General features: G+C 39.8%; 1 protein-coding gene across 3 annotated transcripts in view; it reads left to right on the top strand.

Annotated features, from left to right (window-relative positions):
* Window positions 1-21,748, top strand: part of LOC130921557 (contactin-4-like) — a 262,979-nt gene that overhangs the window by 88,988 nt on the left and 152,243 nt on the right. For all 3 annotated transcript variants that reach the window (XM_057845593.1, XM_057845592.1, XM_057845594.1), the window contains one exon: window positions 14,583-14,719. In XM_057845593.1, the coding sequence (XP_057701576.1) occupies window positions 14,665-14,719 (55 nt within the window). In that variant the 5' untranslated portion in view covers window positions 14,583-14,664. The remainder of the gene's footprint in view (window positions 1-14,582; window positions 14,720-21,748) is intronic.

Genomic DNA, 21,748 nt, shown 5'->3' with positions numbered 1-21,748 from the left:
TGGTCGTTTGGTAGAAAGAGTGCTACGTCTGAGCCAGGGGACAGTGTTTTTAAGTGTTTTAAAGATAGTGGAACCTCAGCCCTTTTGCAATTAGAGAAAATGACCATAAAAGGCATACAAATAGTGCAATGCTGTTTAAAATTAATTTTATAGTGACAAAACTGAATGAGCTGCATGACTGAATCTCTTGCCCTGTGTCTTTGGGAATCATGTCTGAAAAACAGACTGCAGTAACTATCTGTTGCATCAACTCAGTGAGTTAGAATAGAAGAAAATAACATAGGCGTGGAATATTCAGGTAAAACTACACAAATTGAAATTTTGTGAGCATATAACACTATATTAATATTGTTGGACAATAAAACATGATGGATGGCTGGATGGCTGGCTGGCTGGCTGGCTGGCTGGCTGGCTGGATGGATGGATGGATGGATGGATGGATGGATGGATGGATGGATGGATGGATGGATGGATGGATGGATGGATGGATGGATGGATGGATGGATGGATGGATGGATGGATGGATGGATGGATGGATGGATGGATGGATGGAGTTAATTGTCCATGTAAAAAATGGAAAAAATGCCTCTCAAGCACAGATCAGATGCAAGCGACCTTAGTTTGAATTAGCACCAAATTATAAAATCCCATTCGCACCTGCTTTTTCTAGGAAGTCATTGCATATTCAACAGATGTTCTCTAAATCGTGAAATATTAATTACTATACCACTGATATGCCCTCTAAAGAATTGCAGGCAAGTGTCTTTGCAACGTAATGTCATATGTGATCATGCTAAGACATGTTTTCACCTATTCAAATACTGTACATTGGCTCAAAAGTATTATATACTTCATAACTGAGGAGGAGGTTAGGGTTGACAGAATCTATTTTTAAATTAGAACTATTTGCATTAAAAAAATATTTTTAATAAAATGTTGAAAGACAAACAGCTCACCTGAATTGCATATTTGTGAATCGTATCAGGTACATTTCGGTGTCTGTGTGACATGAACAGGAGGATAGATTCTGCTTCACAAGAAAATTGCTTTTTTTTTAAGCTTGACTGGGGGATCGAAGTCAACAAGCCTGTCAAAAGTGATGATGGAGCATAGAAGTGATGTCAAAACTGTCGTGGAATAGTGGTGTTGAGAGGTCCAACTTGGACAAATAATCATGCATTTCCAGTGGAAGTAAAATGTTATAAGAGTTTTTTTTTTTTTTTTTTAATATCCCTGTGTAAAGATAGCGCAAGCTGCAAAATTAACAAAGAAAATTAGTAAATGCAAAGATTATTTGTCAAATTATAATCTATTGGGTCAGTTGCATCATTGTCTTTACTTGTGTGTAAAATAGACTTGCAATAAATATAATTTACAATAAAAAAAGGACAGTGTTCAAATTGATATTGTAGGTTATTGTTATTTGTTATTATATGGTCCATACATGCATAGTTACACACACAGAAAAGAACTGCGGTGTGAATAATTCCACCTCAGGATTCAAAATGCTAAATAATAAGAGATAAAGTTACTTTCACCTTATATTATCAATGGTATTTCTGTGTGAAGTAATATTATGAAGTAATATATTGTAGGCCGCGAAAACAACACAAGAGCCTCAACGCCTTTTACCTCTTTTTTTATTAACTTCCCACCACCTCACCAATGAAAAAACAACAACTATATACACTGACGCTATCTAGTCCACCAATCGGAGCGTCGCGCTGGTGCACCAGCAAACCAATGACAGCACCGCATTGGTGCATAAATTAACCTACCGATGACAGCCCCGGCAACGCTACAAAATAAATTATGTGTTCTTCAGACAGAAAGACTTCCCTCCTTCATTGCATGAGACTTTTTGCCCTAGAATATCCTTACTTGGTTAAATTAAAAGTAAAAATTTGTCAACATTTGTTTAGTGGCAGACAAAGCCATGAACTGGCTGACTGTCACCTGCATGAAACTATTTAAACCCACGTTCACATGTGACTGAGTAGGAAATGGGGCTTAAGGATGTTGGAAAAAAACTGACATTGCGACTTTTTGGGGGTTAGCGATATATTGCGATATATATTGTGATACTAAAAGTAGAATAATTTTCATCAGATGAATTGAATAGCTCTGTTAAAGACTTTGGTTGTCTCACTATGACCACATTGTATTCATTAGAGATGTACCGACCCATTTTTGTCAGAGGACCGGAATCATGTGAAAAGGATCGGGTTTTTAATAAATAATATATATATATATATATTATATTTTTTTTTTTTTTTTCTGCTTCATGCTCGAACAGTGTCTCAACCTCCCTCCTGCTAAGCAGCGCGATCAAACTGTTTTCCTTGGTCACCAATGCCACTGGTGTTTGGTACTTAAAGTTAACGATGATTGGCAGGTTTGTAGCTTTGACATGGCTAGACAAGCCTCGGTAGCTCTAGGATCAAAGATACAAATGTATTAATCATCGTTAAGCTCGGTACACAGTCTCAAGTGTGCTCTGGCATATCATTCATTGTGTAAGTGAGACGTTGTTTTTGGTAGCCTGAGCGTCAAAGCAAGAAAAAAAAGAAAAAAAAAAAAGTTTTTTCCAGTATCAGATCAGGACTCTGTATCGGCAGATTCTCAAAATCAGGTGACTCAGACTTGGGTGCAAAAATATGTGATCGGAACATCCCTCATATTCATATAATACCGTTTAATCCCGGCTAAGGAGGTTTATCTGTGAATGATGAAGATTGGTGGATGTAAAAGGAATCAAGGAAGCCATGTCTCTGAACAATTGCAGCTTTTATGAAGCAAAACAAAAGTTTACATAATAAATAAATAAATAAATAAATGAATTGCACGTCCTGTGATGGAAATATAGCGTATGCGCACATTGCAGTGGCGATGTCCAGACAATGTATTGTACATGCCTAGTAGGAAATGAATTGACCACCAATCGGTTCCCCCCAACCACCGGTACTGGTTCGCAGACCGGTGGTTGGGGACCACTGCTCATGACAGTTTTCAGAATTGTTTTTTTCAGGAAGTTAGCCAAAGTGAATTAGTAAGAGTCTTGGAGCTAAACTTAAGTCCCACTGTCACGTCAGGGGGTACTTTACTAAATGACTTCATGGAGCCACAACCCATAATCCTTTTGTTTGTAAAGTAAACCAAAAAAAGCGCAAACAGTTTTAATGCCATTTCACTATTGACCAGGTAGCCAGAGTCAGTAACCGTTCAGTTTCTTTGCTGTGTTGGCTACCGTTTTAGTTGTTTTTCCAAGAAATTCTATTGTTTTTGTTGAAAGAAATGGTTAATAGGTGTTGTTTACCGAATAATGGTAAATAGGGTTGGGTAGGAAAATGCTCCAACACGAACATTGCTGATATAAGTTTCTATTTTTTTCTGTCTGACCAAGCTGTGAGCTGAGTGGATTGAGCATGTAGATGTGGGCCAGCCATTAAGCATTCTGTTGTTTTGACCAAAACATTTTACTGAGGACTGCTTTGACAAAGTGACAAATGACTTGCTGCCAATCAAGAGTTGTTAACAATGGAATTGGAACATTTGGAGAAACAAGGCTTTAGCTGGCGTTGTTGGCACCAGCATTCCCAAAAATGCATCAGTAAAATGTTTTTAATATTTTCAGATGATAAATTATTAATTTTTCAATCGCTATCATTGCTGTTTTGTTGAGTCCAGAAGCGTAAATGTTAGGGTTAGGGTTGAGTTGGAGACCTCTGATTTAGAACCTGACCTGTTTCCATATACAGTATCTGTTTTGATAAGAAAATGATTCCATCCATTGAAAAAGGATAATTTTCCACCCATTTACCAAGTCCCATTAGCTTTGTAAATGACCCATTTGTAAACCAATCATATCACTATAATAACCCTGCCTTAAGATGCTTCATGGGTCCTTCAGGCATTTGGTTTCAACACACTGCAGTCTCGTAATCTTCACAGATTGTCTGAGCCTATAAGGTTTTTAATTCAAACGTTTTTGCACACTGTCTTTCTTTGTGAATTTGTTTAATTGAGTACTTCATAAGATTCCCAGAGCAACCAACTTCAGAAGGGGATATGGCTTTATAACTGCTGAATTATTAATTTGACTTATATAAGTACTGCAAACATCTTAATATATGAGCAGACATGTTCCATGATTGTAGTTAATTACGTGCTATTCTTTGGCCAAGGACTCACCGTAATAGTTATCAGGGCTGTGAGTCCATTTTATATGAGTTAACACGGGTGTCTCCAAAAGCTTGTATGCTATCTTTGTCTTAATGAAGAAAGACAAATGATTCAAAGAATGTACCCAATTATCTTGCACATGTAAAACTGTAAAGCTCAACTTTTTCTGTGGCACGGCACATTTTTACATTGGAAAAAATCTCGCGGCACACCACAAACCAGAAATGTTCCAAAATTACTCTCTGTGCAGTATATTTAATTATAAAATAATTTCTCGATATTTATACTTTCTCAGTGTGAAACTTGAGCCTGTATGGATGAACACAAAGCCAATATCCTGGCAGGTATTCTTATTCAACAGCTCATAGTCTCTCTGTTTTTATTTTTTTTTTTTATAGCAGTTAGTCTTGAAAAGCTCATAATTGTCAGACTAGCAGTTAGTCTTGAAAAGCTCATAATTGTCAGACAGGGGAACTTTAGAAATGTCTTTAATCGCATCAGGGGCAAGTATCTCACTGACAATGGCTTTGCAGGCAGGTAGTATTGTCTCTTTTTGGATTAAGCAACAGTTTAGCAGGAGTTTAGCAACAAGGTACTGTAACTGGCTTTGAGGACTTTCTCATTTACCTTTGTAGTGTTCCTCAAAAAAGTTGCCTTTTTTCTCTGTGTGTTTTCATGGAGGCGAACAAAAAAATCAATCGATTTGTTTTGAAACGAGAGCTAATGCAACTGTTCGCTTCACGTTCAAGAACTGCCTCAACAATGACTTGGAATAGAACACAGGGGGAGGTTTGACGGTCTCACATATGGATGAAATGGAAAGGACTCTTCCGTGTATATTGACACTTGACGACTCTAATCAAATGATGTACAGTACACATGCTGGGGTCCACATTTTCGTGGACAGGAAGATAGCTGATGGCTAAAAAATCTGAGCAGTTCTTGAACACGACACAAGCAATACCTTGCTCATTTGCACACAACCGCAAGCTTCTACCTACTCCTCCTTTCCTACTGCAACCTGTAACGCATGGTAAGTAGGTAAGTAGTGCATAAAAGTAACAAAAAGGGGAAACGCTTCCACTTATGCACATTTAATCACAAAATAATAATAAATCCACCTCGTCACTCGGGAGCTCAGCGGTTCGCACACACTCCAACATAAAAGTAAGTAGCAACAGAAGACCATATTCAATGTAAATAAAGCAGCGCCACCGCGTGGTGGATGTCAGGAGGAACACCATTTAAGGAGGTGACTGTTACAAACTCCGCCCGACGACATAAAAAAAAAAAAAAAAAAAGCATATTGAATAACTTCTCGCGACACACCTGACGATCTAGTGTTGCCTGGTACACCAGACTCACCGCTGTTCCAGCTATTGAGTCTGGCCACCATTCAGCGGATACAATTTCCAGGGCGGAGCAAGCCACAGCAAACAGACAGCGGAGTGGACCAATCAGCTACGGGCAGACGTGACGTTAGTAAAATGACGAGGGCAGGACGAGGGACTTGCGCGCGGAAGTAAACACGAAGAGAGCGGAGTTTATTCAAAATGGCTAGCGCGAGACAGACTGTTGTCAATGACTCGTGTCGATGTGTTTTTGGTAATTTAAAACTGATTTTACCGTGGATTGGAACATATTCTCGGCTCTCCCGTTCACCATCTGTGTTGTTGTGGAGACTACTTTCGACGCGCAAGAGTGACATTGCTCGTTAAGAACACGTCACGCAAATAAACAAATCTGATTTGTCGATTGATTTTGTACCTGCTCGAGAGGCCGTTAATGGGCTGGTTCCCAGACATTTCTCTCAGTGTTTGAAAAATACAGAGAGAACAGTCTGGCCGTGCCAGGCAAGATCTAGTGTGCCACGGCACACCGGTTGAAAAACACAGTTTTACAGAATATGTCCATGCCATGGTGATTATTTGTCTTATGATGGTTATGACAACAGAATAAAAAAAGATGAGAAACACAATAAACAAAGACAGGACATTAGCTGTGACAAAAAAAAAAAAAAAAAACATTATATAATGACTATATAATAGTACCCTTGAGTTTTACACTAGACTGTAGTGCTACATCCGATCAGGGAGGACCAGGCGAAAACATCATAGAATAGGATAGGGTAATTGGACTTTTCTGTGCAATTGGAGTATAGTGGGGGTTGCTATGTTATTTCTAAATACCCTTACAGAAAGAGAGCGCGAGTGACGGGACGACCAAGGAAGTTTGCAGTACAAGAGTTGGGGAGTTGCCTCTTTCTAAGCCACTAAGTGCCTTGACTGTGTGTCCACAGACACATGCGAATGAACTGATAACATCGTGCATCCAGAATGAACACAACACGCATCCTAGAGTTGCTGTGCAGGCAGAATGAGGACGGAGGATCCCACCCCACACAACCAACAGGGACTATATCTGCACTCAGAACCACTGCAGCCCCCCTCACCACCACCACCACCACCACTCCAGACACACACACCTACACAAACACATTCACTACCCGTTGACACCTGGTACCCACTACACAGTGCGGGGGGAGGATGTGGGATGTGCCCCCAGACCTGGAGGCACTTAACACTCACAGCAGACCCCAAGTTTTTTTAGCATTCATTCATACACGTTAAAAATGCAAATCCAACATCACATTTGGACAAACCCAACAATTTAAAATGCTTTGTATTGTATTGTAACAAGGGGCAGTAACTTTGGGATTTGAACAAGGGTCTCTTAATAGAGTATGTGGTACTGAGCAATAATGGATACTCCAGAGTAGAAGACTCTAGGAGAAGTGGTATGTGCAGAGGAGGCAGCTGGTATGTGGCATCAAACGAAAGTTCATACTTATGATTAATGAGTAGGTTTGGCCGTGGCAGGGTTATAAGTATTCTGGAGGCTCGGCAGATGCAGCACTAGAGCCAATTTGAGACTGGGAATACCACTACGTAAGAGTTGTAAGGATGTAGTAAGACTTGGATTGATGAAGCCTATGCTCTGAATGGAGCTCTGACTCTGGGGATTGGAACAATGAGACATAGAGCATTCGTAATACATGAACTCACCTTCAATGACTGGAAACTGGATGATTTCCCCAGAACATGGAAATACCTGACCTAAATGTCATATTTGAGTAGTAGACTAGTTTTGTAATATCAGGAAGGTTGTAGACCGAACAGGTGGATGCAGTGTTATTGTTGCCCCCTTATATGGAATAAAACTCCAGAGATTTGGAGTATTGCACCCCGTATATATATTTAAAAAAATAATAATAATCTGTGAATTTTACACCTGCCACAGTATCTGTTAGATTACATACAAATGTGTATATGTTTAGAAAAGGTACATAGCATTTCAACATGTACCAAATAAACTGTATTTTCAGAAATCTGGCTGAAGTCCAAGTGTGTTTGTACTGTATTTATGTCATTGTAGTATTTGCAGATGATGGTAGTTTTAATTTATTCAGCAGAGCTTTGGGTATGGTCACAAATGTTCTTTTCTCAACCAGTGCAGTGGAAGCTTCAAGGATGTTTGACAACTGACAGCCATAAATATTATGCAACAAAGTACATTTCAAACTCACATTCTCACCTCACTTTGTGGAAAACATTTTCAGATTGCATGTTTTAGGGAAAAAAAAAAATAACCCAAACTTGTCTGCACACAATGCTGTAAAGGGAGATCCACAATTTCATTGTACAACTGTATAATGACAATAAAAGACTATTGTATTCATTTCGATTCGATTCAGTTCGATTCTACTCTATTCTATTCCATAAGACGTTTCCAACTATAATGCAAGGTTTTTATTTCCCCCGACCAGTCATGTGACCACTTTTTTTTATTTTTTTCAGACAGTGTTCCATATATGACAAATACAGCATTTCCTACAGAAAACATGGTCTTACACCATTTTCTGAGATTTCTTTTACCAAGAGAAATAATGTATGTATTTCCTCACTCATTTATAAACTGCTCATTTTCTGAGCCACTGTAAGTTTGATTCCGTGGCACCATGATTTTTTTTTTTTTTTTTTTTTTTAATTGGTTTGATCGACAAGATTATTCAGTGATGCTGCAACACAAAATGTTCTCTTTTTTTCAGTTTTCATCCTAAATTAAGTAATTCACCTCATGTGGCATACAGAATTATGGATATTTTTTCATCTTTCCAAAAATTTACGAAGTTACTTCCTTTTGTCAAAATACTCCATTATTTATGCATATTATAGCATAGCTTGTTATTTGTCATGGTCAAATCTGGTCATTTTTAGGGTAGAATCTGTCTGATGCATTGCACCAGTCCTTATCCTGAACCACATTTTGCTGTGTCAAAAACAAGCGTGGCATTTGAGCCACACTTTCAGCACGGGTTTGCTGTTCCCTGGCCCTGCTGCTCTCCTCCGCTGCCCTGCCTGTCCTCAAGTTGTAATGCATTTCACACACTCATTATGGGGGCAAGTAGGGGCAAGCCTAAGAAGACACAAGGTCATTTAAACTATAGCTAACTAGAGTCCTTTGGGTCTGTCCAGCCTTACCCCCACTTTGCTTAATCCACTACGTTCGTACAGTGTACATACATGCTTTGGAGGCTTTGTGGCTTGGATCGGGGTGAAGGCTTCAGCCTAGCACTCCCCTGTAGCCTTACAGTCTTATCAACACCAGCCTAACATTCCATCCAGATTTAATGAGAAGCAATACACTGAAATGACACTGGTTACCAGTTGGAGACCTGATAATCATTGCAATAGGGTGGGACATGGGTTGTCATTCAGAGCATGATTGCTGGAGTTGGAACCCTCCTGGTCAGCTGCTCGAGCTAGGGCAGTTCATTGTCCCACCAGCTTGTTGCTGATGATAACCCACTGAAGTGGTAGGTGTCCAACCACTTCACCAAACCTTTTCAATTTAACTCTGTTTCAATTATATAGAATTGCGCTGCCACAAATAGGAAGCTTGATATAAATTCAACTCAAACATAAGACTATTTAAAGGGAACCATGGATGACATGAAAGGACATGAAGTTCTTAAAAGATAAATCTTAGTACGAGTTAAAATAATTTGATATTAAAACCCCTCATAATGTTTTCGTTTCAAAAAATTTGTATTGTGTGTTATTTTAACTAGTAGGTCGCCATTGTTGTTGACATCGCAGGGCAGTGACGTCACATGGCCACATTGTCGGAATTCCACATGTCACTCTCTAAAAAAAATTTTAAAAAATGTGCCACTCTTAAATTATGTAAGGTACCGCGCACCCCTCCTAGCCGGGGTGGGTTTTGGGGGTCGTGCCTCCAGCCCCCTGGTCTGTCTCCGGGCCTGTCCGCCTCTCTGGACCGCAGCAGCTGCCGCTGCCCTCCTGTCGGCGGGGCCTCTTGGGGCCAGTGGGGCCTTGGGTGGGACTTGCTTTCCCTTGCCGGTGGGGTGGATATCCCCTGGTCACCAGCGCTTGGCGCAGCGCCTGTGCGGGGTGCGGGGTGGGTGCTCGGTCGGCGGGGCGAGGGGTGGGCAGATGGGTGCACCGGGGGTGGTCTGGGGCAGGGGTTGATCGGGGCCCTGGCGCTTTTCCCGCCCTTCGGCCGGTGGTTCTGGCGCACGGGGCCACGCCTGCAGGAGCCTGCCTCTTAATTCACGCACTCTTTACTTTGCACTGTAAATATCTTTCACCCGGGCACCTACATACTCATTCATTCCTCCGGGGTTGGGACGGGGCCATACAGTCTAGGCCCGGCTCCCCCTTGATTTTAATGCATCACACACCAAGGTTGTGGGATGTGGGGTGTGGCCTCCCCTCTGCCGGAGTGGGGGGAGGTCAGAGCTGCGATCTCACGTCGCCCCGCAGTGAATCCTCGGCTTTCTCCTGCTTCCGCCTTTCCCTCCCTACTCTACCTGGATATCCGCCCTGCGGTCCGTCGTGGGTCACTGGCTGGACGCCGGTGTGTTGGTTGGATGTCGCCTGCTCCGGCGGGGGACCCTGCCCTGCCCTGGGCTTTGTGGGCTGCTGGGGATCCCGCGGGCTGCAGCTGTTGCTCGTGGGCCAGGTAGGCGGACGGGGATGGAGTTGGGCACGGGGTTGGTGGTGCATCCCCTCTTCCCATCCCTGAAGGCCGGTTGATGGGGGCGCGGGTTGCCCAGGGGACCACCCTGGAAACCGGTGGTGAGTGACGATGGTTCCTTTGCTGGGCTGCGGGAGGAGGGATGGGCTGCGCTGGCGCCCCCCTACCCCCGAGGGCTGGCTGGGTGGGATCGTGGCCCTTGGGTGGCACCCGTGCGGCGTCTCCGCCCGTCTGCGTGGCTGTCGGGTGTTTGGTGGGACTCGCACGCTGTTGCATGTGATTGGGCACGCTCGGGTGGGGGGCCCCGGTGCCGGTAATGGCGATGGGGCGTCATAGGGTCGGTTGCCAACGGGCTTACACTCATAAGGGATTTACACAATTACTGGTTTGTAGATCACAGAGCTGATTTGTGTACACTCCACCCCTCCCAATCACTTATCCTATAGACTCCTCCACCCCACTCCCCTTCTTTCCATGGTCAACAGGCCTCCCACATGGTGTCAGCCGGAAATACATCTAGCTGATGATGATACCAACATATTCATAGTTAGTGTAGGCGTTCAATGTATGTCTTGTTGTTTTTTGTGTTTCTTTTCTTTTCTTCTGTTCCCCCCTAACCCCTTCCTGTTCGCTGCTTTGTCATAATAAACGAGGTATGTTGAATGACCACAATGGTAGTATGTCATACTCTCAATGTGAAACATCAAAACTGTTCAGACCAACCGGACACTTAGCCTTCCATTCTCTGTGTCAAACAGCTAAACAGGACAGGTTAAATAATAATAATTATGTAGGGTTGTGATGTATGTAAATATCAATGTCAAAATGTCAAATGTCAATGGCAAGTTTTAATTAATTAGGGATCAAGCCAATGAGTGCGTTTTGTCCCTTGACTAATGCCGTAGTTTTCCTTTAATCCACAGTGCAGTGGGGTGTAAGGGAGAGAGAAAGGAGAGTGGACACAGGCGTTTAGATTCGTAGCTCGGAGGCAGCGGCGTTTATTGGCATAAGCTTCCACAACTCCTTCACAACAAACATAAGTATCATATAATGAAAATACAACAAAAATAATATTCATATCTTTTGAAAAAACAATGTTCACAAAAAGAAAAGTGTTTCAATCTGTATTAATGAGGCCCTATTCTCACACAGCTAAACAACAATGCAAAGAGAACTGGCACAATCGAAATAGATATGCAAAATACACTCGGTTAGCTCACCAAATACACTGGATAGCAATATTTAGTCACAATATACAAACTATGATGCTGGGAGCCAATATCAAGAGTCTGGTTTGCTGTGAAGACAACACTCAAATGAACATGAATCCCAATGGACCTGCACTAAACAGGAAACTACGGCGTCAGTCGAGGGACAAAACGCACTCATTGGCTTGATCTCTTATTAATTCAAAACTCGCCATTGACACCTTGTGGTGTATTCAAATCACTACCTTACATAGTTAAAGAGTGACATTGTGAAGTACGGCAGCGTGGCCATGTGACGTCACCGCCCTGCGACGTCAACAACAATGGTGAGCTACTAGTTTATTTTTTTATTTACAATATTTACTATTAATATATTTATATTAATATTTACAAATTTTACAAAATTTATTAAAATGAAAACATTAAGAGGGGTTTTAATATCAAATTATTATAACTCGTACTAACATTTACCTTTTAAGAACTACATTTTATTCTCTCTGTGGTACCCTTTAACATATGGTCAACTGGACAGAGGCAACAGGCGGAGGCTTAAGGATCGAACAGTTCAACATGCTATTAAGAACAAAGATGAATCGCAATATGAATTCATAATTGCACAGGTTCCCAGCAAATGGATATTACATTGATAACTAGAAAGAGTTTTGGGAGAAATCGTTGGGTCCAAAGTGAAGTGTCGCATAACAATCCGAGCAAGATGTCATAAAGGTCTCGATTACTGTCGGCCTGGACGATAAAGTGAATTTGTTATTGTTTTGCTTTTTTTTTAATGTATTTATTTTTTTAGTGCGGGCGATTTAAAAAATAATTAATTGGATTACATCCCATTAAACCCTTACTTAATCATATGCCTGAATTCATATGCTTGCATGTACTTAAAAGATTTTCTTGAGAGTGAATGGACATAATGCACTGCTGGAAGGAATGAGGAAAAGTGCTATAATTTTGGTTTTATTTTGCATACCCTTCTCATCAGCACATCTCACATTTTACTGAATGTTTTGTAGTAAGCTAATGTATGAAATGAACATCAGTTCACAATGTTAAAGGGTTTCATTGGCGTACTAAAGAGTCATTATTATGCTAGGCCAAGAGCTTGGTGCTTTTATCAGACATACTTTAATATGCGTAAAAATGCTTTCTAGGAGTAAGTCACAGCCCTGCACCATTGGCGCACCAAAGTTGACTCTGACAAGCCTCTTAATGATGTATGAAGATAAAAGGCATCCTTTCTAGAGGTGGATGGCGGTCTGCTAGAAGGTGCAGAATACATAATTAATGGTTTTTGCCACATTCGAATAATTTCTAGTATTTTTTTAGTAGCTTGATGTGTTTTCGCTTTTTATTGCAATTTGATCTGAACCACTCTGGTTTTCTTTTTGGACATAATAACCATGTATATATATTTAATTTGATTTTTTTTGTTGTTTTGTTTAACTTTTTTTTTTTCTTTTTTTTTTTTTCATTCCATGTTCATCTGCAAAACTGAACACTGCATGACCCCTGAAGGAATTGCATCACAAAACTATAATGAAACATTTTCCAATCAGTTCTCATTTCAACACATATTTGTGAGTTAAGAAATTTTCCTGTCTGCATAAGTTTGTGCCTTTTCTGTTATGCTGTAAAATGCCACCCAACTGGCATGTTTCTTTTAAAACAAAATACTCCTCGGTAAGATTGGCTGGTAACTTGGTTGCCTTGACGGTAAACAACAGCAGGATGTTTGATTCCAGTAAAACTCTGGCAGGCAGTATGAGGGGGTGCCAAGCTCTCTGTGGATGTGAAGATGTTCCAGACTCTACAAATATCCATGACCAATATACTTTGTATAACCCATCCATTATCAACTCACTTGTCCTGGTTAGTGTAATTAGATGAGTTCAAACTCATCTAATTGACATTGGGTGAAATGCGTTAGATGAGACTTCAATTCATCTAATATGTTGTTGGAATGTGAAAGGATCCATTAAAAAAAATGCAAGGACAGGGAGAACATGCAAATTCCACACAAGAAGATTAGAATTAGGAACCTCCGAACTGTAAGGGAGGCATGCCAATCACTACAACATTGTGCTGTACATATACAGTATAATTAAATATAACAAAACGTGTTTTTTCACTGATGTTTGAGAGTACAATTTTACAATACACCTGGCAGTTAAAAACAAGAATGGATACCAGTAAGAAAACATTTAATAGGAGTTGGGCATGATTTTTTTTCTATGCTACTAAGACTTTTAACAATATACACATACTGCATGTGTCAAACTCTTAAAATTCTGAGAAGGATATTCGAATCCCACTTATCTACTCTTTAATGACTTTTTTGCTTTGAGCTTGAATAAATCAAAGAGAACACAAGCAAGGAATATTTAAAAATATATTGGCAATGACAATTGATATTTGTAAAAAAAAAAAAAAAAAATGGAAGAAATGGAAATGCCTTGAACTGTGACAATTACTTTTTGTGCAATGTTAAAATTTGCTCATTTATTTATTTTGGATCAATTCAATGCAGCTTATTTTTTGGACTGAAAAGCACACTAAAAATTATTTACTTTTCCCTAAAATTGACAGTGCACAAGAAACTCCAGTGTGCCTTATGTATTAAATATGGTTTAGCTTATTATTTTTTTAATTTAGCTTTTTTGCATACGTAAAAACAACAGCGGAGAAAAAGTCTCAAAACTAACCAATAGAAAAAAATGTGCATGTGAGACCAGAAAACCCAAAGACGGTTCAAAATCAATCTCATTACACATGGGTGAAATATAAAACTCAAACATAAGCTTTGTCTAAATGACTTCCCACCTGCATATTTTGGAGGAGCATAACCTTATTTTACTGCTCTGGTATAGTGCTCATGACACACGTTCATCATTCCTCAAACCCATAAATAAAACACAGTTAAAAGATAAAGAGCAGATGCAATACATTGATGGATAAGCCTTATAATCAGGTGTGCCTTATGTGTTAACATGAATTCTGGTTTGTTTGTTTTTCTGGTGTACCTTATAATCTGGTGCAATTTATTGTCTGAAAAAATATGGTTATGTGTATTATAATGTATATTATAAACTTACCTATGACACGTTTCTCTTTTGTCTATAGATTGGAATCACAAAACAGTCCAAATTGGATTCCATACATCTGTGACTGGATGTGAGACTGTCTTGACCCTTTAAAATTGAAGATGATGTTACTATGGAAACTACTGGTGCTGCAGTCACTCATGGGGTGCCTTGCAGGTAAAGTCTCATTAACAACTTTTGATGCATGCCAAAGCTGTCTTCATGAATTGCAGCTCATGTTTTCGTGTGAAAAGAGAAGGGTGGATTCTTTATGAGTTATCAAACATGTTGCCATTTAATTTCAATTTATTACTGCTTCATCTTTTGGTGTTGCAAGAGTCACTGTGATATTGATCATAACTTAATAGGAAACTTGTTTTACTAATAATGTAAGGTTGAATTGCATCAAAAGGCAGTGTTCCATCATCATTAAACCTTTGGAGGAAATGATATGTGAAGACTGAAGATGTACTCATTGTTCTGCATATGGGTTTATTGCAGTGAAAGCATCAAATGGATGCATTTAACGCCATTCAAGTGGAAAATTAAACTCAAATGTTTTCCTATATGTCTACAGCCAAATTCAATAAATGTTCCCCTTTATTCCATTATCATGCGATGAACGAAAATGTACGATGTGTGTTTTGGCTTTACATACAGTGCAAACATACTGTACAATGACGCCAACCGTACACAATGCCTTTTTTTCTTTGTTGTTGTAACCTCACTGTGAAAGCATGCGAGCCTTTTGTGACTTCCCATCAGCTGCAAGCTTGAAAAGATTCCCTTTGACTAAAACAAGTGTATCCTCCTTTGCACAAAGAATATCTGGTCTAGATTCATAGTGCCTCTTATTGTTTGAGCAACACTACAAACTTAAGTACTTTTGACATTTTGACATTGTACTAGAAGATTATTCCAGTGTTCATCCATTTTATCAGTTAGCTACAAAACGGGCACTATTTTTTTCTGCTAAGGCCATATGCTTCCGGAAGATAGCTAAACATTGACTTGTGGGAAAAGGAATGTTCTGTGTTATGCAGTCCTGAAATGTGCAGGCTCTTTGTTGGAAAGTCCAAGAGAGCATTAGAAAGCAGTTCATTGGAGGATAGATTTGAGGATATATATATATATATATATATATATTTTTTTTTTTATTTTTTTTTTTTTTTTGCTGTTGTTTTGTTTTTCCTTTTAGAGAAAAAGTCAGCAGCACTGTGGGATAGTAGTTAGCACTACCTCGCTGTTGGGAGGGATTGAGTTTGAATATCATCTCTTGCCCTCCTGTGTAGAGATTGTTTGCATCGATGTTTTAACAGTCCTCGGGCTTCCTCCCTCATTAAAGAAACACATGGTAAAGAAGATTACAACTGGAACCACAGTCAATGGTCTCATCAGCAGTGTTGTTAATAACAGCATTAGAATACGTATAACGGCGTTACTAACAGCGTTATTTTTTTCAGTAGTGAGTAATCATTAATTACTTATCTTGGCAACGCCGTTACCGATCCTGAGGCGGGAAAGGCGTGCATTACTATGCGTTACTATGTTGGTTGAATGACGCAAGAAAAGTCTGAGAGAGACGGACTCACGGAGACGAGAGAGTGATAAGGAGTCAAGGGAGTTGTGATGCCGTTGAAAACGCGATGCTAGGTGGCTCCAATAATACCTGACTGTAGCCAATAGCCTTCAAAATACGCCCACATGATGCTATGGCAGATACCCAATATTATAGAACTAGATGCAAATGGCAGACACGGCAGCATTAGCAACATGTATAAAGAACTAGATGCGTTAGTAAACAGCCGCCATCTTAAAACAGTAGACCTCTCAGGAAGCCTCAGTTGTAGAGAACCTTCCTAGCGAACCTAATACCCCTTTCCCACTTGCCAAAAAACCTGTGTCAACCCGCTAACAATCGGCTTTTGGTGGCAGTGGGAAAGGTGCAGCGACCCGCTTCGACCCGTTTCAATCAACCCGCCAAGCGACCCGCGTTAAAATCACCTCGGCTCTGATCGTCATGCAGTGTGAAAGCAAAACCCCGGGTCATCAGTCAACAACCTAATCTACGTGGTGACGTAGGCTAGTATGTGATGCGTCATAACAAAAAACGTGCTCTAGCCCGGATCCACATACGGCGAACAGTCGGTGTAGCAGCGTTAGCAATAGCCATAACAGATGAAACAAATGCTCTTCTCCTCCTTCTGTGACGTACACGACTCCTTTCAATTTCAAACCAAAATCCACGTCGCCTACGTTGCCTCAGCACAAGCACAGTGTTGATCCTTTGCTGCATTTCGGCCATTTTGCGGGCAGTAAAAAGCATGAAAACAGAGAACACAAACGGAAAGGAGGCTCCCATGTTGCTTTGCATTGTTTACTTCTTTGAACTGAATGAATTCGGTCGCACTTGTCAAAGCGCATCTTAGCGTGGTGACGTCACGAACCTTACGCACGGCTGAGGAGGGGTGGGGGGTTAGACGGGTGAAAAAAAAGGGGAAAAAAAGACACGGCTTTTTTTGTCAATGGGAAAAGTGCCAAATGCCAATTGCTAGTGGGATGCATCGGCTTGGAAAAACGCGTGTTGACCCACTTGTTTCAGTGGGAGAGGGGCATAAGTAACTTTTTATCTAAAATGCTCCTAAATCGGCAAAATCTTGACTTAAAGCTATCTTTAAATGATGAAACATTTTTAAAACTTATACATGTCAAAAGTAGACGGAAGGGAACTAATGCAATAGCGGGAGCAATTTTAACAACTTTAACGGTTGATTCACAAAATTAAATGACTTCCACACATAGCATAGGTAACTATCTAGTTATCGCAATATCCGCAATACCCCTGTGTCTAGTTAAGTTTAGGGTAAAGAATTGGACTAGGGCCAATTGTCCCAAAAACCCTTTAAACATCACTTTGTGTTTTTTTTTTTGTTTGTTTGTTTTTTGAGAAAAACATGAAAATTTTTACCAGTTACTTTGCCAAGTAACTAATTGCTTATACATTGAGGCAACTGAGTGACTCACGCAATTACTTTTTGGGAGAAGTAATTTGTAACTGGAATTAATTACTTTTTTAAAGATTAACAACACTGCTCATCAGTGACAGTGATGACATTGCATAACAATATGAAGTGGAGAGGCTGGTGCTCTGGTTCAACAAAAACAATCAGAGGTTGAAATCAGATTGATTATTCATAGCAGCTTTGAGGGAGGGTGTGAGGAAGACAGAGCAGTGGTCAGGGAGGTTACTAAGGAAGCAAGTTCAGGGTAATCAGATTTTACCCTGTTTTAACATCCAAACATAAAGCAGTTTTAGCTACAAATAACTAACCCTAACCCTAATGCAGCAGCAATTCTGAGCCGAACAGTACTAAACAGTGAGTTGCAGTGGTTGCTGCCAAGTTGGGCTGAGTTCATGCAGCCACTCCGAGCCAGTGCAACAAAGTGCTCAGCCCAGAGGGGACAGAAGCCAAGGAATTATTGCCACTTCAGGGTAAAGAAACTGCCAAGACCCCAGAAACCTGTCAAAACTGGTGTAACCAAAACTCACAGGCACACTGCTAGAACTATAGGTGGGTAAGCCCCCTGCAAGGATGGAGAAAAGGTCAGAATTGGTAACTCACTTTTATAATGTTGCACCAAAATCCTTATACACGACAAACAACATATTCTCCATCCATACACTTTACTACACCGCTTATCCTTGTCAGGGTTGTGGGGTGCTGGAGCCTCTCCCAGCAGACTTCAGGAGAAAGGTGGACACAAAACCCTAAACTAGTTTCCAGTCAGTTGTAGGGACAACATATTGTGTTATTGTTGTTGATCTTTGGAAATGTGGAAAACCTAGCTATTATTTTACCTCACTCCACAAATGTTCAGAAGGATTTAAATCAGGGCTCATAGATGGTCACTTCAGATTAGTCTAAAGGTCTGAGTTGCTTGGGTGGTTTTAACAATGTTATGGGCCATTATACTGATGCGAGACCCTGTGATAAGACCAAGCTTTTTGAGAGTAACCAGCACATTTCTTTTTGCCAGATACAGCAAAGGAGCCCTAGAACATAACAGAGCCTCCTCTGTGTTTCAATGTAGGTAAAGTGTACAATTTGGTGAATATTGTATGTTTAACAGAGGTACTAACAGCTTTAAGCATACGCCGAACATCATAAATTGACTACCTAAATAAAACATTCTCCCAGAAGTTTTGTGGTTTATAAACATGCACTTTTGCTAATTCAAATGAACAGGAATGAAAAGAGAGATGACAGAGTTACGAGCATACAAACAGTGCTAAAACTCATGAGCTTCGACAGTGCCCACGAAGCAAATTAGCTTCAAGTTGACATTTTTTTGTCAGCATTGGGACTTGAACCATGATCCTTCCAAAGGCAATTTCCTTACAGATGAGCTAAATTATAAAGTTGGCACACTATCACCTTCTACCTGCCATTTCCTACTACCTGATGCTTTGAAATGAATTTAATCCTACACAGGAAAAAAACAATCCCCAAACACACCATGGTGAAAATCCATCTACTAAAGACTGTGAAACAAACTTTAGCCAAAAAAAGAAAATGGACAGTTCCATGGAATCATTGTATATTGCAGTTTTACTGAAATTATCAAGCCCTGATGTACAGTAAATGTAGTACTGTACAGCACGTGATAAAGAATAAAAGGAATGGCTATTTCGCACTGTCTTTATAAGCAGCATTGCAGATTTAAACATTGTCTGGGAGCATACTAATGATGAGACAGACATGTAGCTGCAGGAATTGTGCAGCCGTTTAGCCGTGTGTCACTCCAAGAATGGACACGCTGAGTGAGTCAGTCTTCCCTTAGCAGGGCAAAGTATTCATCACTGCAAGCTTCCTTTCATCACAGAAAGGAAAAGAGGAGAAATTCCAGCGGTAATGGCAGACATTTCCTATAAAGACAATAAATGTACTAAAATGATTATATATTCATACATTGTCCTCCATAACTGTTACATAAAATATAAAAACTTTCACTCAGCATTATGTGGATGATTCAGTGAACTGAAAAACAGAATACTATTTCAATGGACGAGTTTCCTGAGCGAAACACGGGCGGCGCCATCATGGAAAATGTCTGTTCCGAGCTTTCGTTTCGAGAGAACAACATGAATTGCGGTTGAAGTAAGCAGTGTTTTGACAAAGTTAAAACTGCAAAATCAAACCAGAGGTACTCAAGGAATCTCCAAAAATGGATTTAGCACGACATAGATGAGACTCCGAGATTTTCTGTGCAGTGCGTCAACTCCTGGAAGCGCCATATAAATGTGGAATGTTTTGATCAGCGACTAGCTTCAAAGCGCCAGTGTGGATCTACTTCGCCATAAGCCTTAAATCGAAACCAGTTGCAGACAAGAAGTTCAGGATGTGATTTAAACCTAGAGATATACCTAAAAGATTATATGATTGTTCTTATCACTTCGATGATCATTCGTAGACAAAATTATAACAACCTGTCTGCCTGTGTTGACGGGAGGTGTAGATTGATATGCCTTCCACTTCAGTGACCAAAATAAGGTGAAATTACAAATGATATTACATTTATTACATTACTGGATGCACAAGGACAGACATGGAATTGTTGTTACAAGGAAATACTACAAGGTAATAATAGTATGTCATTCTTTTTTGTTGCAGATATTGATCGCATTGAAACATTTGGACTACGTGATTCCATTTCTTGTTTTATTAAAAACGATTGGTGCATGTGCAAAACAGGTCAATAAATCACAATTTATAAAATTATTAGAAAATTATGAATATAATAATAATATCCGTCATCAAAGTAGAACGCACGTAGTCTCAATATATGTCCATCAACGTAAGTAAGTGTTGTTGTGTTGTTATTGTGTTGTTGTGAGGCACATCAACTTGTCTTTCCTTGCCTAACAGCTTTTTCAAAAGACAAAATACAACAAATGAACAAAATACTCCTTACACTTGCATTTATGCATTAGCAACAGGTTAGTAGCTTGTAGTCAATAATATTATAGATCATCATAATTACAATCATCATCGTAATAACAAGATCAAAGGCAACAAGTCGTTTCATGCGCAAGATTTTAGCTTGAGTATTTTTTGAGCACCGGACACATGAAAATGCAGGGATAAGAAGAACATACCTTCCACAACACAGCGGCAACATGGATAAAAAACCCAGTCTTTGTGGTGGCACGAGCTTGGTTCGACATCTGCCTTCAGGAACATGTTGTCCTCACCTGTCATGATGATGGCAGATGGATGCGATATTTCCAAATTGTCATTTTTAAGTGATTTTGATGAGTAATGTTACTCCATCTCCACTGTTGTTTTGGATGGGAAAATTCTAAAACGGAAGTTGCGATCAGATATGCGGAAGTAAAGCTTGTCTGCAGGGTATTAGGAAAGAAGCATTCATTCCTCCATTCATTTTCCAAAGAGCCATTACAGTATGTGGTCACACTGCAATGTAATTTTTTTATTGAATTGGTTGACTCCTCACAATAAATTTGTGTATCATGTACTGTACCCTTGAAAATTATACCGAACATGTATTTTTATCCTTTTTCAGTTTTTCTATCTTGATTTAATGCAGAAGTGCATAAAACGATTCATAATTTCCTTAATATGGAGAAGTGGATACACTCCGCTTAGCAAATGAGTCCTGTGGTAATGAACCTTGCTTTCCCAGTCAATGATCATACGTATTAATCGCCTCAACCACAGTGGATATTAAAAGGTCTATGCATCCGTGTTCAAATGCTGTGTTTTTGCATCATATAAAACAATGACTGACAAGTCATTTCAAAACATTTTTATCATTATAGTAACCTACAACTTTTACAAATCAATTGGAAAAATATAAATGTGATCCTCTAGAAAGAGTAATTAAACATTAATGGAGAGAATGTGGTGTCAATGTTTACACCCTCCTATTACAGGGGTTTTGGCTGTGTTCAGTACTGACAAATTAAATTCGAACTCAAGTTAAATATGATTTGTTCTATTCATTTAGGTTGTTTTTTTTTTGTCTATTTTTTATAATTTATAATCACTTACTTTACACTAATGCTGTTGCAGCATGGCATTTTGGTATAGTTAGTTTATGGTATTACCAGCTGTCTGTCATCAAATGAGCATTTGGCCTTCTTCCATTTGTCAAAGACAGAAGCGTAGTCCATGATTAGCACAT

The sequence above is a fragment of the Corythoichthys intestinalis genome, chromosome 9 (genome assembly GCF_030265065.1).
Source record: "Corythoichthys intestinalis isolate RoL2023-P3 chromosome 9, ASM3026506v1, whole genome shotgun sequence".
NCBI classification, from domain to species: domain Eukaryota; kingdom Metazoa; phylum Chordata; class Actinopteri; order Syngnathiformes; family Syngnathidae; genus Corythoichthys; species Corythoichthys intestinalis.
Note: the sequence above shows the minus strand (reverse complement) of the source record. Positions and strands in the feature narration are given on the sequence as shown.